At 38.1% G+C, this 27,435-nt stretch overlaps 1 protein-coding gene across 1 annotated transcript in view; it reads right to left on the bottom strand.

Moving 5' to 3' along the window:
- The window catches only part of CARMIL3 (capping protein regulator and myosin 1 linker 3), a 252,398-nt gene that overhangs the window by 120,417 nt on the left and 104,546 nt on the right, over nt 1–27,435 (bottom strand). Inside the window, exons 24-26 of the mRNA XM_053702312.1 lie at nt 26,640–26,735; nt 25,207–25,335; nt 12,862–12,975 (exon numbers count right to left, since the gene is read on the bottom strand). Coding sequence (XP_053558287.1) covers nt 12,862–12,975; nt 25,207–25,335; nt 26,640–26,735 — 339 coding nt within the window. The remainder of the gene's footprint in view (nt 1–12,861; nt 12,976–25,206; nt 25,336–26,639; nt 26,736–27,435) is intronic.

Below are 27,435 nucleotides of genomic sequence, written 5' to 3' on the forward strand. Positions count from 1 at the left end.
TAGATACATCATACTGTGCAACATACTCATCAGTGTATAGATATTCACATAATTATACTGTGCAGCATGTTCATCAGTGTATAGATACTCACATCATTATACTGTGCAGCATACTCATCAGTGTATAGATACTCACATCATTATACTGTGCAGCATACTCATCAGTGTATGGATACTCATATCATTAAACAGTGCAGCATACTCATTAGCGTATAGATACTCACATCATTATACTGTGCAGCATACTCATTAGTTTATAGATACTCACATCATTATACTGTGCAGCATACTCATCAGTGCATAGATACTCATCATCATTATACTGTGCAGCATACTCATCAGTGTACATATACTCACATCATTATACTGTGCAGCATACTCATCAGTGTATAGATACTCACATCATTATACTGTGCAGCATACTCATCAGTGTATAGATACTCACATCATTATACTGTGCAGCATACTCATCAGTGTATAGATACTCACATCAGTATACTGTGCAGCATACTCATCAGTGTATAGATACTCACATCATTATACTGTGCAGCATACTCATCAGTGCATAGATACTCATCATCATTATACTGTGCAGCATACCCATCAGTGTATAGATACTCACATCATTATACTGTGCAGCATACTCATCAGTGTATGGATACGCATATCATTATACAGTGCAGCATACTCATTAGCGTATAGATAATCACATCATTATACTGTGCAGCATACTCATTAGTGCATAGATACTCATCATCATTAAACTGTGCAGCATACTCATCAGTGTATAGATATTCACATCATTATACTGTGCAGCATACACATCAGTGTATAGATACTCATCATCATTATACTGTGCAGCATACTCATCAGTGTAGAGATACTCACATCATTATACTGTACAGCATACTCATTAGTGTATAGATACTCACATCATTATACTGTGCAGCCTACTCATCAGTCCATAGAAACTCATCATCATTAAACTGTGCAGCATACTAATCAGTGTATAGATACTCATCATCATTATACTCTGCAGCATACTCATCAGTGTACATATACTCACATCATTATACTGTGCAGCATACTCATCAGTGTATAGATACTCACATCAGTATACTGTGCAGCATACGCATCAATGTATAGATACTCATATCATTATACTGTGCAGCATACTCATCAGTGTATAGATACTCACATCATTATACTGTGCAGCATACTCATCAGTGCATAGATACTCATCATCATTATACTGTGCAGCATACTCATCAGTGTATAGATACTCACATCATTATACTGTGCAGCATACTCATCAGTGTATGGATACTCATATCATTATACAGTGCAGCATACTCATTAGCGTATAGATACTCACATCAGTATACTGTGCAGCATACGCATCAATGTATAGATACTCATATCATTATACTGTGCAGCATACTCATCAGTGTATAGATACTCACATCATTATACTGTGCAGCATACTCATCAGTGCATAGATACTCACATCATTATACTGTGCAGCATACTCATCAGTGTATAGATACTCACATCATTATAATGTGCAGCATACTCATCAGTGTATAGATACTCACATCATTATACTGTGCAGCATACTCATCAGTGTATAGATACTCACATCAGTATACTGTGCAGCATACGCATCAATGTATAGATACTCATATCATTATACTGTGCAGCATACTCATCAGTGTATAGATACTCACATCATTATACTGTGCAGCATACTCATCAGTGCATAGATACTCATATCATTATACTGTGCAGCATACTCATCAGTGTATAGATACTCACATCATTATACTGTGCAGCATACTCATCAGTGTATGGATACTCATATCATTATACAGTGCAGCATACTCATTAGCGTATACTCACATCATTATACTGTGCAGCATACTCATTAGTGCATAGATACTCATCATCATTATACTGTGCAGCATACTCATCAGTGTATAGATACTCACATCATTATACTGTGCAGCATACTCATCAGTGTATAGATACTCATCATCATTATACTGTGCAGCATACTCATCAGTGTATAGATACTCACATCATTATACTGTACAGCATACTCATTAGTGTATAGATACTCACATCATTATACTGTGCAGCCTACTCATCAGTCCATAGATACTCATCATCATTAAACTGTGCAGCATACTAATCAGTGTATAGCTACTCATCATCATTATACTGTGCAGCATACTCATCAGTGTACATATACTCACATCATTATACTGTGCAGCATACTCATCAGTGTATAGATACTCACATCATTATACTGTGCAGCATACTCATCAGTGTATAGATACTCACATCATTATAATGTGCAGCATACTCATCAGTGTATAGATACTCATATCATTATACTGTGCAGCATACTCATCAGTGTATAGATACTCACATCATTATACTGTGCAGCATACTCATCAGTGTATAGATACTCACATCATTATACTGTGCAGCATACTCATCAGTGTATAGATACTCACATCAGTATACTGTGCAGCATACTCATCAATGTATAGATACTCATATCATTATACTGTACAGCATACTCATCAGTGTATAGATACTCACATCATTATACTGTGCAGCATACTAATCAGCGTATAGATACTCACATCATTATACAGTGCAGCATACTCATCAGTGTATAGATACTCATATCATTATACTGTGCAGCATACTCATCAGTGTATAGATACATCATACTGTGCAACATACTCATCAGTGTATAGATACTCAAATCATTATACTGTACAGCATACTCATCAGTGTATAGATACTCACATCAATATACAGTGCAGCATACTCATCAGTGTATAGATACTCATATCATTATACTGTGCAGCATACTCATCAGCGTATAGATACTCACATTATTATACTGTACAGCATACTCATTAGTGTATAGAAACTCACATCATTATACTGTGCAGCCGACTCATCAGTCCATAGATACTCATCATCATTAAACTGTGCAGCATACTAATCAGTGTATAGCTACTCATCATCATTATACTGTGCAGCATACTCATCAGTGTACATATACTCACATCATTATACTGTGCAGCAGCATACTCATCAGTGTATAGATACTCACATCATTATACTGTGCATCATACTCATCAGTGTATAGATACTCAAATCATTATACTGTACAGCATACTCATCAGTGTATAGATACTCACATCAATATACTGTGCAGCATACTCATCAGTGTATAGATACTCACATCATTATACAGTGCAACATACTCATCAGTGTATAGATACATCATTATACTTTGCAGTATACTCATCAGCGTATAGATACTCACATCATTATACTGTGCAGCATACTCATCAGTGTATAGATACTCACATCCTTTTACTGTGCAGCATACTCATCAGTGTATATATACTCACATCATCATACTGTGCAGTATACTCATCAGTGTATAGATACTCACATCATTATACTGTGCAGCATACTCATCAGCGTATAGATACTCACATCATTATACAGTGCAGCATACTCATCAGTGTATAGATACTCATATCATTATACTGTGCAGCATACTCATCAGTGTATAGATACATCATACTGTGCAACATACTCATCAGTGTATAGATACTCAAATCATTATACTGTACAGCATACTCATCAGTGTATAGATACTCACATCAATATACAGTGCAGCATACTCATCAGTGTATAGATACTCATATCATTATACTGTGCAGCATACTCATCAGCGTATAGATACTCACATTATTATACTGTACAGCATACTCATTAGTGTATAGAAACTCACATCATTATACTGTGCAGCCGACTCATCAGTCCATAGATACTCATCATCATTAAACTGTGCAGCATACTAATCAGTGTATAGCTACTCATCATCATTATACTGTGCAGCATACTCATCAGTGTACATATACTCACATCATTATACTGTGCAGCAGCATACTCATCAGTGTATAGATACTCACATCATTATACTGTGCATCATACTCATCAGTGTATAGATACTCAAATCATTATACTGTACAGCATACTCATCAGTGTATAGATACTCACATCAATATACTGTGCAGCATACTCATCAGTGTATAGATACTCACATCATTATACAGTGCAACATACTCATCAGTGTATAGATACATCATTATACTTTGCAGTATACTCATCAGCGTATAGATACTCACATCATTATACTGTGCAGCATACTCATCAGTGTATAGATACTCACATCCTTTTACTGTGCAGCATACTCATCAGTGTATATATACTCACATCATCATACTGTGCAGTATACTCATCAGTGTATAGATACTCACATCATTATACTGTGCAGCATGCTCATCAGTGTATATATACTCACATCATCATTGAGCATGTGCACAAGATTGCAGAGTATACTAGTTTGTGATTAGCTGATGTCTGTCACTGTAGGTGTTATTGCATTGTCTTTTTATTATGCACATGTTAATTATGCAACTATGCTCCATTTAGTGGTCCTTTAACCCCTTAACCCAATAAGATGTATATATACATCTTCACTTCAGGAAGCTCCAGCACTCTCAGCTGTTAAGTTACAGCAGAGAGCTGAAGCTCCTGAAGCTTCAGGCATCTGCCGCATATGATGCAGGAGAACGATCGGTGGGAGGGAGTGGGCCCTACGCTACAGAAAAAACTAAATAAAGGGACAGGGAGGGATGGGGCAGCTACACTGCAGAAAAGGGGATGTGATGGTATAGGGGGCCCCTAAGGATCACCGGTGGGGGGAGATGGGGAGGACACTATGCTACAAAAAATGAATTAAAAAAAACAAAAAAACATAATTTATGTAAGAATTTACCTGATAAATTAATTTCTTTCATATTGGCAAGAGTCCATGAGCTAGTGACGTATGGGATATACAATCCTAGCAGGAGGGGCAAAGTTTCCCAAACCTCAAAATGCCTATAAATACACCCCTCACCACACCCACAATTCAGTTTATCGAATAGAAGTAGTGGGGTGATAAAGAAAGGAGTAAAAAGCATCAACAAAGGAACTTTATACAAAAAAGTCATAACCACCATAAAAAAGGGTGGGCCTTATGGACTCTTGCCAATATGAAAGAAATGAATTTATCAGGAAAATTCCTACATAAATTATGTTTTCTTTCATGTAATTGGCAAGAGTCCATGAGCTAGTGACGTATGGGATATCAATACCCAATATGTGGAACTCCACGCAAGAGTCACTAGAGAGGGAGGGATAAAAATAAACAACAGCCATATTATGCTGAAAAAATAATACACAACCCAAAATATAAGTTTATTCTTTAAATAACAAGAAAAACTTAAAACATCAGCAGAAGAATCAAACTGAAACAGCTGCCTGAAGAACTTTTCTACCAAAAACTGCTTCTGAAGAAGCAAATACATAAAAACGGTAGAATTTAGTAAATGTATGTAAAGAAGACCAAGTTGCAGCTCGGCAAATTTGATCAACGGAAGCTTCATTCTTAAAAGCCCATGAAGTGGAGACTGATCTAGTAGAATGAGCTGTAATTCTCTGAGCCTGACCCGACTCCAAATAAGCTTGATAAATCAAAAGCTTTAACCAAGAAGGAAATAGCAGAAGCTAGGACCAGAAAATATATAAGTCTTCCTGAAATCTTTAGTAGCTTCAACATAATATTTCAAAGCTCTCACCACATCCAAAGAATGTAAGGATCTTTCCAAAGAATTCTTAGGATTAGGACACAAGAAAGGGACAACAATTTCTCTACTAATGTTGTTAGAATTCACAACTTTAGGCAAAAATTTAAATGAAGTCCTCAAACCGCCTTATCCTGATGAAAAATCAGAAAAGGAGATTCACAAGAAAGAGCAGATAGCTCAGAAACTCTTCTAGCAGAAGAGATGGCCAAAAGGAACAACACATTCCAAGAAAGTAGTTTAATGTCCAAAGAATGCATAGGTTCAAATGGAGGAGCCTGTAACGCCTTCAAAACCAAATTAAGACTCCAAGGAGGAGAAATTGATTTAATGACTGGAGAGCAGAGATTTGTCCCTTCAAGGAACTTGCAGACAAACCCTTATCCAAACCATCCTGAAGAAACTGTAAAATTCTAGGGATTCTAAAAGAATGCCAAGAGAATTTATGAGAAGAACACCATGAAATGTAGGTCTTCCAAACTCGATAATAAATCTTTCTAGAGACAGATTTACGAGCTTGTAACATAGTATTAATCACTGAGTCAGAGAAGCCTCTATGACTTAGAACTAAGCGTTCAATTTCCATACATTCAAATTTAATGATTTGAGATCCTGATGGAAAAACGGACCTTGAGACAGTAAGTCTGGCCTTAACGGAAGTGGCAACTGGACATTCGAACAAGATCCGCATACCAAAACCTGTGAGGCCATGCTGGAGCCACCAGCAGCACAAACGATTGTTCCACGATGATTTTGGATATCACTCTTGGAAGAAGAACTAGAGGCAGGAAAATGTAAGCAGGATGATAACACCAAGGAAGTGTCAGCGCATCCACTGCTTCTGCCTGAACATCCCTGGACCTGGACAGGTATCTGGGAAGTTTCCTGTTTAGATGAGAGGCCATGAGATCTATCTCTGGAAGACCCCACATCTGAACAATCTGAGAAAACACATCTGGATGGAGAGACCACTCCCCTGGATGTAAAGTCTGATGGCTGAGATAATCCGCCTCCCAATTGTCTACACCTGGGATATGCACCGCAGAGATTAGACAGGAGCTGGATTCCGCCCAAGCAAGTATCCGACATACTTCTTTCATAGCTTGAGGACTGTGAGTCCCACCCTGATGATTGACATATGCCACAGTTGTGATATTTTCTGTCTTAAAGCAAATAAATGGTTCTCTCTTCAACAGAGGCCAAAATTGAAGAGTTCTAAAAATTGCACAGAGTTCTAAAATATTGATTGGTAATCTCGCCTCTTGAGATTCCAAGCTTGTTCCTGACTTTGCTGTTTTCCTTGTTCCTGATTCCGGCTCGTCTGACTATTCGCTTTGCCTCCGGACTCGGCTCGTCTGACTACCAGCTCTGGTTTTGATTCCTGGCTTGTTATTTGACTTGTGGACTTTTTATTATTTTTTGCTATTAATAAAGGTGTGATTATTTTTGCACTTCTCGTCTCAGTCTGATTCCTGGCACCCTGACACGAACATTGGGATTTAAGGATATTAACTGTGATATCTTTGTATAATCCCTGCACCATTGATTCAGCATACAAAGCTGGAGAGGTCTCATGTAAAAACCAGCAAAAGGAATCGCGTTCTATGCTGCAGACATGAGGCCTAAAACTTCCATGCACATAGCCACTGAAGGGAATGACTGAGACTGAAGGTGCCGACAGGCTGCAACCAATTTCAAACGTCTCTTGTCTGTTAGAGACAGAGTCATGGATACTGAATCTATCTGGAAACCTAAAAAGGTGACCCTTGTCTGAGGAATCAAGAAACTCTTTGGTAAATTGACCCTCCAACCATGTTTTTGAAGAAACAACACTAGTTGATTCGTGTGAGATTCTGCAGAACGTAAAGACTGAGCTAGTACCAAGATATCGTCCAAATAAGGAAACACCGCAATACCCTGCTCTCTGATTACAGAGAGCAGGGCACCTAGAACCTTTGAAAAGATTCTTGGAGCTGTTGCTAGGCCAAATGGAAGAGCAACAAATTGGTAATGCTTGTCTAGAAAAGAGAATTTCAGGAACTGATAATGTTCTGGATGAATCGGAATATGAAGGTATGCATCCTGCAAGGCTATTGGAGACATATAATTTCCTTGCTGAACAACAGGCAGAATAGTCCTTATAGTCACCATCTTGAAAGTTGGTACTCTTACATAACGATTCAAAATTTTCAGATCCAGAACTGGTCTGAATGAATTTTCCTTCTTTGGGACAATGAATAGATTTGAATAAAACACCAGACCTTGTTCCCAAAAAGGAACCAACATGATTACCCCTGAAGACTCCAGGTCTGAAACACACTTCAGGAAAGCCTGAGCTTTTACTGGATTTGCTGGGATACGTGAGAGAAAATAATCTTCTCACAGGAGGTCTTACTCTGAATCTTATTCAATACCCTTGAGAGACAATGCTCTGAATCCATTGATTTTGGACAGAATTTATCCAAATATCCTTGAAAAACCTTAATCTGCCCCCTACCAGCTGAGCTGGAATGAGGGCCGCGCCTTCATGTGGACTTAGGGGCTTACTTTGTTTTTTTTTTAAAAGGCTTGGATTTATTCCAATTTGAGGAAGGCTTCCAATTGTAAACAAATTCCTTGGGGGAAGGATTAGATTTTGTTTCTTATTTTGACGAAAGGAACGAAAACGGTTAGAAGCTTTAGATTTACCCGTAGGTTTTTTATCCCGAGGCAGAAAAAAACCCTTTCCTCCAGTAACAGTTGAAAATAATAGAATCCAACTGAGAATCAAATAAATTATTACTTTGGAAAGAAAGAGATAATAATCTAGACTTAGATGTCATATCAGCATTCCAAGATTTAAGCCATAAAGCTCTTCTAGCTAAAATAGCTAAAGACATGGATCTAACATCAATTTTGATAATATCAAAAATGGCATCACAAATAAAATGATTAGCATGTTGCAGTAAGCGAACAATGCTAGATGTGTCAGAATCCAAATCTTGTTGCTTTAAATTCTCTAACCAAAAAGTTAATGCAGCCGCAACATCAGCCAAATAAATTGCAGGACTGAGAAGATGACCTGAATATAAATAGGCTTTCCTTAGATAGGATTTAAGTTTCCTATCTAAAGGATCTTTAAAAGAAGTACTATCTGCCATAGGAATAGTGGTACATTTAGCAAGAGTAGAAATAGCCCCATCAACTTTGGGGATCTTTTCCCAAAACTCTATAGAAATTGCTGGTAAAGGATACAATTTTTTAAACCTTGAAGAAGGAATAAAAGGAGTACCTGGCTTATTCCATTCCTCAGAAATCATATCAGAAATAGCATCAGGAATAGGAAAAACCTCTGAAGTAACCACAGGAGGTTTAAAAACAGCATTTAAACGTTTACTAGCCTTAATGTCAAGAGGACTAGCTTCCTCAATATCCAAAGTAATTAACACTTCTTTTAACAAAGTACTAATATACTCTATTTTAAACAAATAAGTAGATTTGTCAGTGTCAATATCTGAGGAAGGATCTTCTGAATCAGATAGATCCTCATCAGAGGAGGATAAATCATTATGTTGTCGGTCATTTGAAATTTCATCAACTTTATGAAAAGTTTTAAAAGACCTTTTACGTTTATTAGAAGGCGGAAATGCAGGCAAAGCCTTCTGAATAGAATCAGTAACAAATTCTTTAAAATTCATAGGTATATGATGCACATTAGAAGTTGAAGGAACTGCAACTGGCAATGTACTATTACTGATGGATACATTCTCTACATATAAAAGTTTATCATGACAACTATTACAAATGACATTCGGAGATATAATTTCCACAATCTTACAACAAATGCACTTAGCTTTGCTAGAACCGGTGTCAGGCAGCAAAGTTCCAACAGATACTTCTGAGGCAGGATCAGATTGAGACATCTTGCAAAATGTAAAAGAAAAAACAACATATAAAGCAAAATTATCAATTTCCTTACATGACAGTTTCAGGAATGGGAAAAAATTGCAACTACGACGCCAGAAATGACAAACTTGCGTCAACGGACGTACTTTCGCACCAAAAAATTCTCGCATCAAGAATGACGCAATAAAGTCTAGCACCCGCGGGCGTAGTACTGCCTGCAATTTGCAAGAAAAATGTAGTCAATCAGAAAAAAGTCTAAAACCCCAGGTAAGAAAAAATATTTCTTAATATGTTTAAATTCCCAAAATATGAAACTGACCGTCTGCACAAGGAAATACATGAACCTGACTCATGGCAAATATAAGTACAATACATATATTTAGAACTTTATATAAATGCATAAAGTGCCAAACCATAGCTGGGGTGTCTTAAGTAATAAAAAACATACTTACTGAAAGACACCCATCCACATATAGCAGATAGCTAAACCAGTACTGAAACAGTTATCAGTAGAGGTAATGGTATATGAGAGTATATCGTCGATCTGAAAAGGGAGGTAGGAGATGAATCTCTACGACCGATAACAGAGAACCTATGATATAGACCCCCGTTAGGGAAATCATTGCATTCAATAGATGATACTCCCTTCACATCCCTCTGACATTCGCTGTACTCTGAGAGAAATCGAGATTCAAAATGCTGAGAAGCGCATGTCAACGTAGAAATCTTAGCACAAACTTGCTTCACCACTTCCATAGGAGGCAAAGTTTGTAAAACTGAATTATGGGTGTGGTGAGGGGTGTATTTATAGACATTTTGCGGTTTGGGAAACTTTGCCCCTCCTGGTAGGACTGTAGCTCATGGACTCTTGCCAATTACATGAAAGAAATATATATATTTTTTTAAAAAAAATGGTTTACAGATGGCGCCAATAGTTAGGGCAGGGAAGGATTAGAGAGCTGTTTGAGGGGGGGGGGGATAAGGAGGATGGGGGGGATAAGGAGGATGGGGGGTAAGGGGGGATCCTACACTGCAGAAAATATAAACAATATATATATATATATATATATATATATATATATAGAAACAAGCAAAAAGGGTCAGGGAGAGAGTTCTTTAATTAAATCCAGTCAAAAAGGCCAGTTTTATGTATCCACTCTGCATACTTTTAAATGCTATAGAGTGGTGGTGCTGACCCTCAGATATCAAAAATAGACTATAAGAAAAAGAATTATACTAACAGTATAATAAAAAGAGAGGAGTTTTAGCACTCTTTTATTGTTCAAGAATCACCCTAGAGGGGAAGACACCCATCCACAGAGAACAGCACCCAAATAGGTGTAGAGATGATTTATTAAGTCAGAAAAAAAAACAGTGTACAGTGGTGACTGTATGAAAAGGACGCTGCACACCGGATGTCTTCAAGGATGGACCCGCTCCGCGCCGCCGGGATGAAGATAGATTAGGGCTATTAGATTAGGTTTAATTGTTTTTATTTTGGATAGTTTCATTTGTTATATTTCGTAATTTAGTGTTTGTTATTTTTTGTAATTTAGTGTTTGTTATTTTTTGTAATGTTGTATTTGTTATTTTCTGTAACAAATACAACTAATTTTTTTTAGTAGTGTTAGTTGTTTTTTTTTAATGTGTAATTTAGTTTATTTAATTGGTAGTTATTTTAATTTTAGTATAATAGTTATGTTAGGTTAATTTATAGTTTAAACTTATTTTTTTTTTATTTCACAGGTCAGTTTTTATTTATTTCAAGATAGGGATATTGTAATTTTAATTTAAAGTTAGGGGGTTTAGGTTTAATTTAGTATTTTGCGATGTGGGGGGCTGACGGTTTAGGGGATAATAGGTTTATTTAGTGGCGGTGATGTGGGAGGCCAGAGGTTTAGGGGATAATAACTTTATTTAGTGTCGACGATGTCGGGGAGCAGCGGAATAGGGGTTAATATCTTTATTATAGTGTCAGCGATGTTGGGGTGCGAGGGAATAGGGGTTAATATCTTTATTATAGTGTTGGTGATGTTGGGGTGTGGGGGAATAGGGGTTAATAACTTTATTATAGTGGCAGAGATGTTGGGAACGGCGGAATAGGGGTTAATAACTTTAGGTGTCGGCGATGTCTGGGGCGGCGGATTAGGGGTGTTTAGACTTGGTGTTTATGTTAGGTTTAAACGTAACTTTTTTTTCCCCATAGACATCAATGGAGTTGCGTTACGGATCTTTTCATTCCACGATCGCAGGTGTTAGTTTTTTTTTCTAACACCTTCTCCCCATTGATGTCTATGGGGAAAGCATACACGAGTACCTCAAAGCAGCATTTGGATTTTGTGCGGTATGGAGCTTATCGCCACCATAATGCACGCACAAGGCGGCTTTTCTGAAACTTGCAATGGCAGCGCTATGGAGGGTGAAATAACGCAACCTTCTATAGCGCAAAACTTGTAATCTAGGTGCTAGTTAGCAAAAAGAAATAGGTGGTGTTTATTCAACTGCAAAAACATCTTCAGTAAGTGGAAAGAAAACAACATCACAGTTCTGAAACACCTCATTGAAGAGTTCCAGACCAGATAAGATAAAGAGGGAAAAATAAACCTCTGACAGTGTGCACTCACGGACAAAAATGTCCCAGTATTTGTAAAAAGGTTGACTGAGCCATTTCAATGGCAAGCCCATTGGAGGACTAAAAACTGCTCAGATAACACCTATTAGCTGGAGACTTGGTTGAAGTCACCATTAGGCAGCTAGTATAGTGCAAAGAGATTTATACTGGTCAACTGCTCCATTTTCACTATATTACTATTCCATGATTCCTGAAGCAAAACCACAATCTGACTGTCTTGGTTCTATCGATGATGATTATTCTATCACTACTATCTGCCACTCTTTCACCACCATCCGGCTCTGGTCCTCATCTTAGCTGGGCCCCTCTCACCTCTCTCTCTCTCTCTCTCTCTCTCTTGCTCTGACTTAGTCAGTGCCACAGACTAGCCTCCTCGCATAGGTCAGGCTCTGTCACTTGATGAAACATTATTTGATAGAGGTTCTGTCATTTGATGAAACACTATTTGTAGAAAATTATGTTGCCTTTTGTTCAGAATTGTAATGGCAATCACATGACATCTAGATAGACGTGAGACTCATAATGTTAGTCTACCTTTTCTAATGCATTAATGGGGATTAATTAGAGTTTTATTGATTAAACATGTTATGTGACATATATATTCAACAATCACAGTACCTGAAGCTCTCTGTTTACTGCACGAGAAAGCTCAAATGAAACTGTCTCTAAAAGACGTTGAGCAGGGCCTGAGGGGGACAACCAACTGCCGGCTTCCAAAAGACGTGGTAACAGCTGTGGACACAAAGAGATTAATTAAGAACTTCAATGAAAAGAAAAAGAATAGAGGGAGAGATGAAGGAGTGTGGGAGAAAAGAGGTAGAAATATGCAAGAAAGGTATAATGCAGTCAAAGGTGATGAATTACTGTTTTGTGTGTGACTGTTTAGTTGTTGGTCTTCTCTGTGACATGTTTATAGACAAAGGGCTAGATTTACCAAAGCCCTACGGCTGCAAGTTCTCACAAGAACTTGCTCGCCGTAATCTATCAAGCAGCGTTCACCAGACCGCTGCTTCCTTAACCTCTTCACCACCTCTAAGGTGGCAAAATTCAATCTCCACGGTCGAGTCCAACAGAGGAGATTGACAGCTCCTGCCCGTGCGTGATTGGCTGTGCGCGGGCAGGGGGCGGGATTGCGCTCGTATGCAATGTTAATTACCTGCGGGTAATTTCGCACTGCCACAGGCGACCGGAGGCATACAGGGGCGCGTATACGTGCCCCTGTACGCCTCAACTTTGATAGATCTAGCCCATAGTCTATGAGGCTTTTACCGTTCAGAGCAAGAAACTACCCACATGCTGAAAATCTCTTTTAGAAGTTGTAGTTTTTCAAGACAAACTCCATCTAAGCCCAAGTATGTTTGACCTTTCAATCATTCTTGTGAAGTTTTTTCCTCTAGAAGGCAGATTGAGTAGTTTGAACAAAGATGTTTACATATACAATTTCACAATTCTTTTCTTTCAATTTTTTTCCTTTCTTGCGTTCCAAAGGAAGTTTTTGGGATATTTTGCAGGAACATTTAGATCTTGGGGTTGTTGCTTACTTAATTACAGGATCAAGTGGGTTTTTTTGTCTTTTAAAAAGGAAATGTTTGTTTCATTTAAGTTATGGCTATAGAAAAACTGAACAAGTTCATAAAGGTTGCTCATTTAAAAATGGAAACCTTGCATTCTATGTTTACTCTAGAAACAGGTTAATTTGTTAATACAAGAGACCCAAATGATGTTTATCTTCACGTCACCATTCTTACAGATTATTTCCTGTTCATCAGACTTATACTTTAACTGTTCTTTAATGGTTATTAGCTTTTCATTTTGGGTTGTACACAGAGTGTTCACTAAGCTTTTGGCTGTTGCATTTGTAATGGTTAGGGCTCAAAAGATCTCTGTAAAACCTTAATTTGAAAACATCTTCATAAAGACTGCAGAGGAAGTTTGCCATAGTCTTTTTATGAACAAAAGCTGACAGAGTAGCTAGGGTTGCCACCTCAGTCATTTATGAGTTACACATGCTGCAGGGTGTGCAGAGGGGAACATCTCCCCATCACCCCAAGTCCGCTGCCTAGGAGTTACACTTGACTCCAATCTGTCCTTCATACCCCACATCCAATTGCTCTCTTCCTCCTGTTGCAACCACCTACGCAATAGCTCCAAAATTCGTCCGTTTCGGAGTGCTGAAACTACTAAACAGCCAATCCACTCCCTGGTAATCTCCCGATTTGACTACTGTAATAACCTACTAACTGGCCTCCCACTCTCCCGCTTCTCCCCTCTTCAATCCATCCTAAATGCCTCTGCTAGGCTAATCCACCTCTCCCGACGCTCTATATCTGCTGCACCTGCCTGCGTGTCCTTTCACTGGCTACCCATCCACAGCAGAATTAAATTAAAAATTCTCATCCTGACCTACAAAGCCCTCACCAACGCAGCCCCCCCCACCTGTCCTCACTCATCAACAAATATACTCCAGCCTGCCCCCAAAATGCAACAATGACCTGCTCCTTGCATCTTCTACCGTCACCTCCTCCCATGCTAGACTACAGGACTTCTCTCGTGTGGCACCAACCCTCTGGAACGCACTTCCTAGAGGTGTCAGACTCTCCCCTAACCTTTCCTCCTTTAAACGCTCCCTAAAGACCTTTCTGTTCATGGAAGCCTATCTCCAAATCAGTAACAATTGAATTCCACTTGCCTAATTGCTGCCCTCATCTAACTCCACACTAACATCATTCCCACCTTTGCAGTCCCCACCTCCTGTTTCTCACCCTCCTACCCATCTAGATTGTAAGTTCCCACGGGAACAGGGCCCTCATTTACCCCTGTATTTGTTTGTTAAACTTTGTCTGGTGTCTTTTATATTGTATTGTACTGTACTTTTATCTCTGTACCCATGGACAGCGCTGCAAAATCTGTTGGCGCTTTAAAATAAAGAATAATAATAATAACATGAATTAAACCCCTGGACAGCACACAGGTAGTAATCATGGGCAGCACTATTCATGTTCCTCCCTGCACACCCTGCAGCATGTGTAACTCATAAGTGTCCAGGAAAACATGGCTGAGGCGGCAACCCTAGGAGGAGCATATATAAAAGCAAAAATCGTGATTAAGATGGAGGTTTCTAGCAGCTTTAAAAAGGTACAGGCAATATAACACATTATACTTGAATACTTTAAAGGGACATTAAACACTAAACACATGCTAGATAGGATGATGCATTCAAAGAAAAGATTAGTCCATGACTAACATGTAGATGTATTTTATAAAGTTTCATTAGTTGTTGTGACAAAATAAGTGTAAAGTTTTAGTGTCTATAAAACACTGGGAGCTGCCATGTTGTAACTTGTGTTACCTTCTCTGCTGTGGCCAATTAGGGACCATTATAAATAGGTCACTAGAGTGTGCAACCAATAGCTGTGTGGAATATAACAGTGCTCTACACTTCCATTTCTAACAGGAACTGAAAAGCTCACAATTTCAGAATGAAATTACAGGCAAAGAGGACAAAATAAATAATGAAAGTATATTGCAGAGCTGTTTTATTATATACAATTTATCATTTTATATTACCATCTCAAAGTGTTTAATGTCCCTTTAAGTTCAAATAATCAAACTGGAAACGAGGCAAATAACCTTGTATTTTGCATGTTTCCATGTTTGCATAGCCTTTATGTACACCAATAATTTCACTTAAACAAAAACTTTATTTGCGTGTCAATATTTATATTTGATCATAATTTGTGCCTGAGTTAAAACTGTTACAAGATGTTCTCATCCTGCGCAATTAGATCACATGATTATTTAACAGATCAGAGAGAGAGAGTGAGGAGACAAACAAGTACATCCGATACTGTGCAGTGTTAAACCATAGTTTTCTGATTACTCATACATTTTACAGCTGTAACTAATTAAAAACAGAAAATTGATGAGGCACTAAGACTCCATTAAAAGCCTGCAGTGTTTGTCTCTGTGTGAAACAAGACATTAGTGCTGAAAAGAACCTTATCTAGGGGTTGCGCAAGCCATCCAGCATCATTAGGGACTTGGTCTTTATAATACACTATCATTTGTATTAGTCTTCATATATGAATCAATAGATAAGATTCACTAAACTGTTACCAGAAATGACACATTTTACGCTCTAATATTTAATTTAGTAACTTGATAAAGTTCAATCTGTGCCTCAACTTAATTGATGAATTGGTAAGTTTCTGTTCTTTCTTATAGTTTTGTGAACATTTGATATGTTTATCATGTGCTAATTTGAGGGAAGAAGTATAGCTTTGAAGTCCCTATGAATATGTATTTGGGAGGTCCATAACCCCTGAGAATAAAAAAAAAAAACATTGATTAACAAGCTAAGTTGTTGTTATTAAACGAGCATTTGTATTTAAACTTTGTATTTATCAGTATCTGGGAAATAGTAGTTTTTGATAGCAGCTTCTTAGCTATTGTGGAAGGAATCTATAAATCTTCCAAACCAGGGCTAGATTACAAGTAAATGCATTCGCTTGAGTGCAAATTTAAAATAGCGCAACTTGGGTTTGCACAAGTGAAGAACTCCCGTAAAGTGTAAAGGCTAAAAAAAAATGTAAATAGTTATTTAACTTCATTCTACAGCAGTGATCGGAAGAAGAGGATGCTCCGCACCGTATATGTCTTGAATATGGACCCACTAGAAGATGCCGTCTGGATGAAGACTTCCGCCCGCTTGGATGAAGACTCCTGCCGGCTTCGATGAGGACTTCTGCCTGCTTGGATGAAGACTTTTGCCGCCTGGATGAGGATGGATGTCTGGTCTTTGAAAACTGTAAGTGGATCGTCGGGGGTTAGTGTTAGGTTTTTTTAAGGGTTTATTGGGTGGGTTTTATTTTTAGAGTAGGGTTTTGGGCAATGTAAAAGAGCTAAATGCCCTTTTAAGGGCAATGCCCATCCAAATGCCCTTTTCAGGGCAATGGTTAGCTTAGGTTTATTTAGATAGGTTTTAATTTGGGGGTTTGGTTGTGTGTGTGGTGAGTTTTACTGTTGGGGAGTTGTTTGTATTTTTTTTACAGGTAAAAGAGCCGATTTATTTGGGGCAATGCCCCGCAAAAGGCCCTTTTAAGGGCTATTGGCAGTTTAGTGTAGGCTAGGTTTTTTATTTATTTTGGGGGGCTTTTTTATTTTGATAGGGCTATTAGATTAGGAGTAATTCGTTTTTATTTTGAATAATTTCGTTTTTTTATTTCGTGTAATTTCGTTGTTTTTTTTGTTGTAATTGTATTTGATTAATTTAGGCCTAGATTTAGAGTTGGGCGGTAGCCGTCAAAACCAGCGTTAGAGGCTTCTAACGCTGGTTTTGGGCTACCGCCGGTATTTGGAGTCAGTCAGGAAAGGGTCTAACGCTCACTTTCCAGCCGCGACTTTTCCATACCGCAGATCCCCTTACGTCAATTGTGTATCCTATCTTTTCAATGGGATCTTTCTAACTCCTGTATTTAGAGTCGTGGCTGAAGTGAGCGATAGAAATCTAACGACAAAACTCCAGCCGCAGAAAAAAGTCAGTAGTTAAGAGCTTTCTGGGCTAACGCCGGTTTATAAAGCTCTTAACTACTGTGCTCTAAAGTACACTAACACCCATAAACTACCTATGTACCCCTAAACCGAGGTCCCCCCACATCGCCGCCACTCTATTACATTTTTTTAACCCCTAATCTGCCGACCGCCACCTACATTATACTTATGTACCCCTAATCGGCTGCCCCTAACACCGCCGACCCCTATATTATATTTATTAACCCCTAACCTGCCCCCCACAACGTCGCCGCCAGCTACCTATAATAATTAACCCCTAATCTGCCGACCGCCATCTACGTTATCCTTATGTACCCCTAATCTGCTGCCCCTAACACCGCCGACCCCTATATTATATTTATTAGCCCCTAATCTGCCCCCCTCAACGTCGCCTCCACCTGCCTACACTTATTAACCCCTAATCTGCCGAGCGGATCTCACCGCTACTATAATAATGTTATTAACCCCTAATCCGCCTCACTCCCGCCTCAATAACCCTATAATAAATAGTATTAACCCCTAATCTGCCCTCCCTAACATCGCCGACACCTAACATCAATTATTAACCCCTAATCTGCCGACCGAATCTCGCCGCTACTGTAATAAATGGATTAACCCCTAAAGCTAAGTCTAACCCTAACACTAACACCCCCCTAAATTAAATATAATTTAAATCTAACGAAATAAATTAACTCTTATTAAATAAATTATTCCTATTTAAAGCTAAATACTTACCTGTAAAATAAACCCTAATATAGCTACAATATAAATTATAATTATATTATAGCTATTTTAGGATTTATATTTATTTTACAGGTAACTTTGTATTTATTTTAACCAGGTACAATAGCTATTAAATAGTTAAGAACTATTTAATAGCTAAAATAGTTAAAATAATTACAAAATTACCTGTAAAATAAATCCTAACCTAAGTTACAATTAAACCTAACACTACACTATCAATAAATTAATTAAATAAAATACCTACAATTACCTACAATTAAACCTAACACTACACTATCAATAAATTAATTAAATACAGTATCTACAAATAACTACAGTTAAATAAACTAAATAAAGTAGAAAAAATAAAAAAGAACTAAGTTACAAAAAATAAAAAAATATTTACAAACATCAGAAAAATATTACAACAATTTTAAACTAATTACACCTACTCTAAGCCCCCTAATAAAATAACATAAATAAAAAAAATTACAAAAGTTCAAAGCTCTTTTACCTTACCAGCCCTGAACAGGGCCCTTTGCGGGGCATGCCCCAAAGAATTCAGCTCTTTTGCCTGTAAAAAAAACACATACAATACCCCCCCCCCCAACATTACAACCCACCACCCACATACCCCTAATCTAACCCAAACCCCCCTTAAATAAACCTAACACTAAGCCCCTGAAGATCTTCCTACCTTATCTTCACCATACCAGGTTCACCGATCGATCCAGAAGAGCTCCTCCGATGTCTTGATCCAAGCCCAAGCGGGGGGGCTGAAGATGTCCATGATCCGGCTGAAGTCTTTATCCAAGCGGGAGCTGAAGAGGTCCATGATCCGGCTGAAGTCTTCTATCAACGGCATCTTCAATCTTCTTTCTTCCGGATCCATGTTCATCCCGCCGACGCGGAACATCCATCTTCACCGACGAATTCCCGACGAATGACGGTTCCTTTAAGGGACGTCATCCAAGATGGCGTCCCTCGAATTCCGATTGGCTGATAGGATTCTATCAGCCAATCAGAATTAAGGTAGGAAAATTCTGATTGGCTGATGGAATCAGCCAATCAGAATCAAGTTCAATCCGATTGGCTGATCCGATCAGCCAATCAGATTGAGCTCGCATTCTATTGGCTGATCGGAATAGCCAATAGAATGCAAGCTCAATCTGATTGGCTGATTGAATCAGCCAATCGGATTGAACTTGATTCTGATTGGCTGATAGAATCCTATCAGCCAATCGGAATTCGAGGGACGCCATCTTGGATGACGTCCCTTAAAGGAACCGTCATTCGTCGGGAAGTCGTCGGTGAAGATGGATGTTCCGCGTCGGCGGGATGAACATGGATCCGGAAGAAAGAAGATTGAAGATGCCGTTGATAGAAGACTTCAGCCGGATCATGGACCTCTTCAGCTCCCGCTTGGATGAAGACTTCAGCCGGATCATGGACATCTTCAGCCCCCCGCTTGGGCTTGGATCAAGACATCGGAGGAGCTCTTCTAGATCGATCGGTGAACCTGGTATGGTGAAGATAAGGTAGGAAGATCTTCAGGGGCTTAGTGCTAGGTTTATTTAAGGGGGGTTTGGGTTAGATTAGGGGTATTTGGGTGGTGGGTTGTAATGTTGGGGGGGGGGTATTGTATGTGTTTTTTTTACAGGCAAAAGAGCTGAATTCTTTGGGGCATGCCCCGCAAAGGGCCCTGTTCAGGGCTGGTAAGGTAAAAGAGCTTTGAACTTTTGTAATTTAGAATAGGGTAGGGCATTTTTTTATTTTGGGGGTCTTTGTTATTTTATTAGGGGGCTTAGAGTAGGTGTAATTAGTTTAAAATTGTTGTAATATTTTTCTGATGTTTGTAAATATTTTTTTATTTTTTGTAACTTAGTTCTTTTTTATTTTTTGTACTTTAGTTAGTTTATTTCATTGTATTTATTTGTAGATATTGTATTTAATTAATTTATTGATAGTGTAGTGTTAGGTTTAATTGTAGGTAATTGTAGGTATTTTATTTCATTAATTTATTGATAGTGTAGTGTTAGGTTTAATTGTAACTTAGGTTAGGATTTATTTTACAGGTAATTTTGTAATTATTTTAACTATTTTAGCTATTAAATAGTTCTTAACTATTTAATAGCTATTGTACCTGGTTAAAATAAATACAAAGTTACCTGTAAAATAAATATAAATCCTAAAATAGCTATAATATAATTATAATTTATATTGTAGCTATATTAGGATTTATTTTACAGGTAAGTATTTAGCTTTAAATAGGAAAAATTTATTTAATAAGAGTTAATTTATTTCGTTAGATTTAAATTATATTTAACTTAGGGGGGTGTTAGTGTTAGGGTTAGACTTAGCTTTAGGGGTTAATACATTTATTAGAATAGCGGTGAGCTCCAGTCGGCAGATTAGGGGTTAATAAGTGTAGGCAGGTGGAGGCTACGTTGGGGGCGGCAGATTAGGGGTTAATAAATATAATATAGGGGTCGGCGGTGTTAGGGGCAGCAGATTAGGGGTACATAGGGATAATGTAAGTAGCGGCGGTTTACGGAGCGGCAGATTAGGGGTTAAAAAAAATATGCAGGGGTCAGCAATAGCGGGGGCGGCAGATTAGGAGTTAATAAGTGTAAGGTTAGGGGTTTTTAGACTCGGGGTACATGTTAGGGTGTTATGTGCAGACGTAGGAAGTGTTTCCCCATAGCAAACAATGGGGCTGCGTTAGGAGCTGAACGCTGCTTTTTTGCAGGTGTTAGGTTTTTTTTCAGCTCAAACAGCCCCATTGTTTTCTACGGGGGAATCGTGCACTAGCACGTTTTTGAAGCTGGCCGCGTCCGTAAGCACCGCTGGTATCGAGAGTTGAAGTTGCGGTAAATATGCTATACGCTCCTTTTTTGGAGCCTAACGCAGCCATTCTGTGAACTCTAAATACCAGCGGTATTTAAAAGGTGCGGCCAGAAAAAAGCCAGCGTAGCTAACGCACCCCTTTGGCCGCAGAACTCTAAATCTAGACGTTAATTTTTTTATTTTATTGTAATGTTAGTTTTTAGTGTAAGGCAGGTTAGGTTTTATTTTATAGGTAACGTTTTATTTATTTTAACTAGGTAGTTAGTAAATAGTTAATAACTATTTACTAGCTAGTCTACCTAGTTAAAATAAATACAAACTTAACTGTGAAATAAAAATAAAACCTAAACTAGCTACAATGTAACTATTAGTTATTTTGTAGCTAGCTTAGGTTTTATTTTACAGGTTAGGTTAGTTAGGTTATTTAGGTAATAATTGTAAGATTTATTTAGCTTTATTATAATTATATTTAAGTTAGGGGGTGTTAGGGTAGGGTTAGGGTTAGACTTAGGGTTACATTAGGGTTAGGTTTAGGGGTTAATATATTTATGTAGTGATGCAGGAGGGTGACGGTTTAGGGGTTAATAGGTTTATTATAGTGGTGGTGTGGGTGGACGGCAGATTATGGGTTAATAATATTTAAATAGTGTTTGCAATGCAGGAGGGCGGCGGTTTAGGGGTTAATAGGTTTATTATAGTGGCGACGATGTCGGGGAGAGGCGGAATAGGGGTTAATGCATTTTTTAAGTGGCAGCGATGTCTGGAGCAGCAGATTAGGGGGTAATTAAAGGGACACTGAACCCAATTTTTTTTCTTTTGTAATTCAGAAAGAGCATGCAATTTTAAGCAACTTTCTAATTTACTCCTATTATCAATTTTTCTTCGTTCTCTTGCTATCATTATTTGAAAAAGAAGGCATCTAAGCCTTTTTTTGGTTTCAGTACTCTGGACAGCACTTTTTTATTGGTGGATGAATTTATCCACCAATCAGCAAGGACAACCCAGGTTGTTCACCAAAAATGGGCCGGCATCTAAACTTACATTCTTGCATTTCAAATAAAGATACCAAGAGAATGAAGAAAATTTGATAATAGGAGTAAATTAGAAAGTTGCTTAAAATTTCATGCTCAATCTGAATCACGAAAGAAATTTTTTGGGTACAGTGTCCCTTTAATTTATTATAGTGTTTGCGATGCAAGAGGGCCTCGGTTAAGGGGTTAATAGGTAGTTTATGGTGGTTAGTGTACTTTTTAACACTTTAGTTATGAGTTTTATGCTACAGCTTTGTAACGTAAAACTCATAACTACTGACTTTAGATGGCGGTACGGATCTTGTCGGTATAGGGTGTACCGCTCACTTTTTGGCCTCCCAGGCAAACTTGTAATACCGGCGCTATGGAAGTCCCATTGAAAAAGGACTTTTTAAAAAGTGCGGTAAAGACGTTGCGTGACGGCCAAAAAGGTGTGCGGTACACCTATAACGACAAGACTGGTAATAGCGGTGTTAGGGAAAAAGCAGCGTTATGATGCATAACGATTCTTTTTCACTCATAACGCCAAACTCGTAATCTAGCGGATTATGAGGAATATAATCTAGGCCTATGTTGTTGGAAATAATTGCTTTTGAATAATTAGAATGTCACTGAGTAAATACTGATTTTAATTATGTCATAACAGCACAGGTCATGCTAAATAATACCCTTTGAGAAAGCCGTGCTTGGTGAGGAGTCAATGGGAACTCCTGTGTTTTAAAATGCCACTTTAACTGTTCTACTAAATATAACTACTTGATCACTTTATTTACTAGGCGTGCAGCTATAATGTTGGGTGAGAACTGACTCCCCACTACAGATATTGGTAGCGGTTTTACTCAATTGTAGGTTCATTGGAACAACTGACTAACTGATTATGTGAATACCCAAATGCTAGTTGATTGATCACAATGTGAATTTATACATATATTATTCCTATTTGCAATCGAGTTACACAACAGAGGTTAGCCAAAACGGGTCATAGGGGTCTTACTATACAATCCATAATGAATGCCTCTGTCAGGCTCATCTTCCTTACATGTCGCTCTTCATCTGCTGCACCTCTCTGCCAATCCCTTCACTGGCTTCCTCTTGCCTCTAGGATCAAACACAAAATTCTCACTCTGACACACAAAGCCCTCAACTGCACTGCTCCCCCCTATATCTCAGACCTTGTCTCCAGATACTCTCCCTTCCACCCCCTTCGCTCTGCTCTTGACCTCCACTCTTGTTACTTCAATACACTCCCATTTACAGGACTTCTCCAGACTGGCTCCCATCTTGTGGAACTCTCTGCCTAGCTCCGCAAGACTCTCCCAAGCTTCAACGCTCCCTAAAGACTCTACTGTTCAGGGATGCATACAACTTACACTAACCTTTCTTTATACCAGTTCCTCTCCTTCATTGCTATCCCCTGAACCCCCTTAGCATGTAAGCCTAAGAGTCCAGCTGTTTGTTGATCACCTTCTCAAGAGCTGACTACAACAGTGCAACTCTTGGCAGGGCCCTCTTCCCATTTGATCCTATAATTGTTTTGTTGTACTCCGCCTTTGTTTATAGTGCTGCGGAATCTGTTGGCGCTCTACAAATAACGATAATAATAATAATAACTATTTGTGCAAGCGCACCTATTTTTACTTAAAAATGTATCAGATCCACAGCTGTTGGTTACGTTGCATCAACCACGTAACAGTTAGTTGTTAGCTGATATTAAGTATTTCTTTTATACACCAATCTGCTTTATCTGATAGCTAATTGAATGTGTACATAACTATAAATACCAAAATACGGTCAAACTATTTAGGCATAGGTTGGTGGTTCACTAATAATATGCCTTTATAATATAAAGTTACAATACATCCAACTACCTGCATTTATGTTTCTCTGAAACAATATATATGTATATATGTCATCACTCAATCATGAGATCAGTTAACTCACACCAAATATGGGTTATTATCTGAACTCTCAGTATACAAATATATTTTAGATATAAGTGTTATCATGAACATAGACAGTAACATTGTTACCTTTTGCAGGCAATAATACTCTTTATTTGTCCTTGAACATTATATTATCACTAACTCCCTCTTTCATTGTGGATTTAATGAGGATCTTATAAATCCTTCATAAGGCATTCACATTCAATCTGAGACCCCATATACATCAACCTGACACATTGTTGCAATGAACAATACCAGAGTGTATCTCACTCATTTATATCTGCTCAATATCAGGCAGTAACCGGAACCAATCTAGCCACAGTTCTTCAACTTTGCTCCAGACCTACACTGCGATATTATTCTTACTCATTACCCCTGCACGCGATTTTAGTGCTTTTTTATATTGTGATAGCAATAGAACCAGTTATTTGTGTGTGTTTTTAATTTTCTTCCCTTTTATTTTAACGTCATTACACTTATTAAAAGTTATTTTTTAAACAAATGAATCTCCACCCTCTCTCTCCTTCTGAGATTTGGTACCAGTATTACCTGTCCATACCTATTATATCCTTTTGATATATATTCATCAGTGACTCTTGAGTGCTATATGTGTATTCTGTTGCAGGAAGCTCCTTTACCTCCCAAATGTGTTCATGCTAAATAATAGTAACATGCCTAACAACAAAAGGATTTAAATATTATTTGTTCATGACTGTTACAGATAAAGGGGTCACTAAAATAAATAGTGATTCTAATCTTTCTATTTTAAGTAGGAACAGATATAATAACTGTTCTAAGAGAAGAGAGAGGAAAAGTAAAGGAAGAGAAATAAAAAAGTAAAGTTAGAAATAAAGCAGCGTATCACTAACAGCTCGGCAGTTCCTGGCATCCCGAAGAAGCTGTCTTGCACACAGGATGTCCTCTTGGACAGTGTCCAGGTCACAGGAACGCAGGGCGTATATGTGGTCTTGTATCATTGCTGACAGTGTCTGCAGCATCTGCAAAAATGAAAACCTCTATATAAACCAGAGGCAGACAGACAACTCATCCTGGCAGCTTTGCAGTCTTCATGCAATAATTGATACTTAGTTTATACTAGTGATTGACAGCAACCATCGGAAGCATGTTGGGATTGTATTGCTCTCTGTACTTCTACTACATGCATTCTTTTAAGCACTTCCCTTAAAGGGCCATAATACTCAAATGTGTAAACACTTGAAAGTGATGAAGTATAGCTGTAAAAAGCCGTCTAGAAAATATCACCTGAACATCTCTGTGTAAAAAAGAAAGATTTTACCTTAAAAGTTCCTCAGTAGCCACATCCCATTGTAAAGGATTTCTAAGCAGCATATTAGTATGTCTGTCCCGGGACAGCTAAGGGGTTGAGCCTCGTGCACTCTCATGTTATTTCCCTATTCAGTTTAAAGGAAGTTTACTATGAAATCTCATGAGAGCTAAGTGAAATCTCATGAGATCACAGTAAAAGAGTTCATGACCTCAGCACTGTTGATGCTGATTGGCTGCTGCTCATTTCTTCTTCTTCTTTTTTTTTTTTTTTACCTGCAGCTGAGCTGCAGCTGAAGTATGACTTTTTACACAGAACTTACATGGCTGAGCTAAGGAAATTGTGAGGTAAAATATTTTCCTTTTTTACATAGAGATGCTAAGGTGATATTTCCTGTCAGCTTTTTACAGTTATGCTGTCCCTTTAACTGTAATATTATTTAAAATACAAAATATCTCCTATTTTGACATCTCTAAGCATTTTTGCCTTTGAGTGCCAAGATGAGACTTATAAAGTAATATTATGGACAAGATTTTTTTAAGTGGCTAATCCCTGATTGGTTGCAGGCTTATTCATTTGAGCCTGCAACTGATATTTATGAAGCAGCATTTTAAACCGCTGCTTCATAAAGCCTTTCCACCAAACTAAAGTTGGCGGATGAAAATCACCCCGGATTCATTTGACTCGGGTGATTGACAAGCCCTACTCTCACGCATGGTTGCGTTAGGGTAGGAGGGCGCTATTGCACAAATGCAATGATAAATATGGGGAACACATTCGCCCCACAAATTGCGATAAAATGCGGACAGGTTTACAACATATGAATTCTGTCTGCTCGAAAATTTATAAATCTTGACCTATGTCATCTGCAGGGACTTAGACACAAAGGGATCTAGTTGCAGTGGTGTGATCAATATATTTGTATTTGCACAAACAGTTTTTGGACATTATTTTCATTAAAGTAACATCACACTTTCTACAAACCTGCTGTTATGCAAGATAACAAAGCACAATTACCTGCTCTGCACTGCTTGTGACACCTTGCTGGAGACGCAGTGCTCTCTGGTCAGAGACTGTAACCGTTTGAGAGTTCCGCAGGAGACAGCTGTGTATCTGAACGGAATTTAGAGGGGAAGAGCAAAGAGAGTATTCACAAAATCAGCACAGACAAAGCATCTGACATCATAGTATTTTTGTTTTCAGTATAACACACCCCAGAGGGGCTTTAAACTGCATACATTCAGATGTGAAACATACACACATATAACAAAATATTTTGTAATCTCAAAATACTTTAGTTTTTCTAATTTGTTTAATATTACAAGAATAATTTCTTACTTTAAAAAAAAAATAATTCAAATAACCTAGAAAAAAGTCTTAGTGGCTTCAATGTGAAAATGTATTTTAAAGCACAAGTAGTCATTTTCTTAGAGCACTTTGAAATCCAGAGCAAGGTCTCACCCTGATATGCAAAGGTAAATAATTACAATAAAAATAAAAAAATTAAAAATACCTGGGGCCCTCACAGACTACTGGACAACAGGGCCACACTCCTAGAAAAGTTTTGCTAACAGCCCTAAATAATAATCATTCTTGCAAGCAGAGAATGTCTCAGAGAAGCTAGAACTAACTCACAATCACCTAGATTACGAGTTTTGCGCTAAACAGGGTGCGAAAATAACGCTAAAAAAGTTGCGTTATTTCACTCTCCATAGCGCTGCCATTACGAGTTGAACAGCCAAAAGGATTTCAGTAGCTCTCATCCTATTGGCTGTTTTTGAACAGCCAATAGGATTTCAGAAGCTCTCATCCT

Source organism: Bombina bombina, chromosome 2 (assembly GCF_027579735.1).
Source record: "Bombina bombina isolate aBomBom1 chromosome 2, aBomBom1.pri, whole genome shotgun sequence".
NCBI classification, from domain to species: domain Eukaryota; kingdom Metazoa; phylum Chordata; class Amphibia; order Anura; family Bombinatoridae; genus Bombina; species Bombina bombina.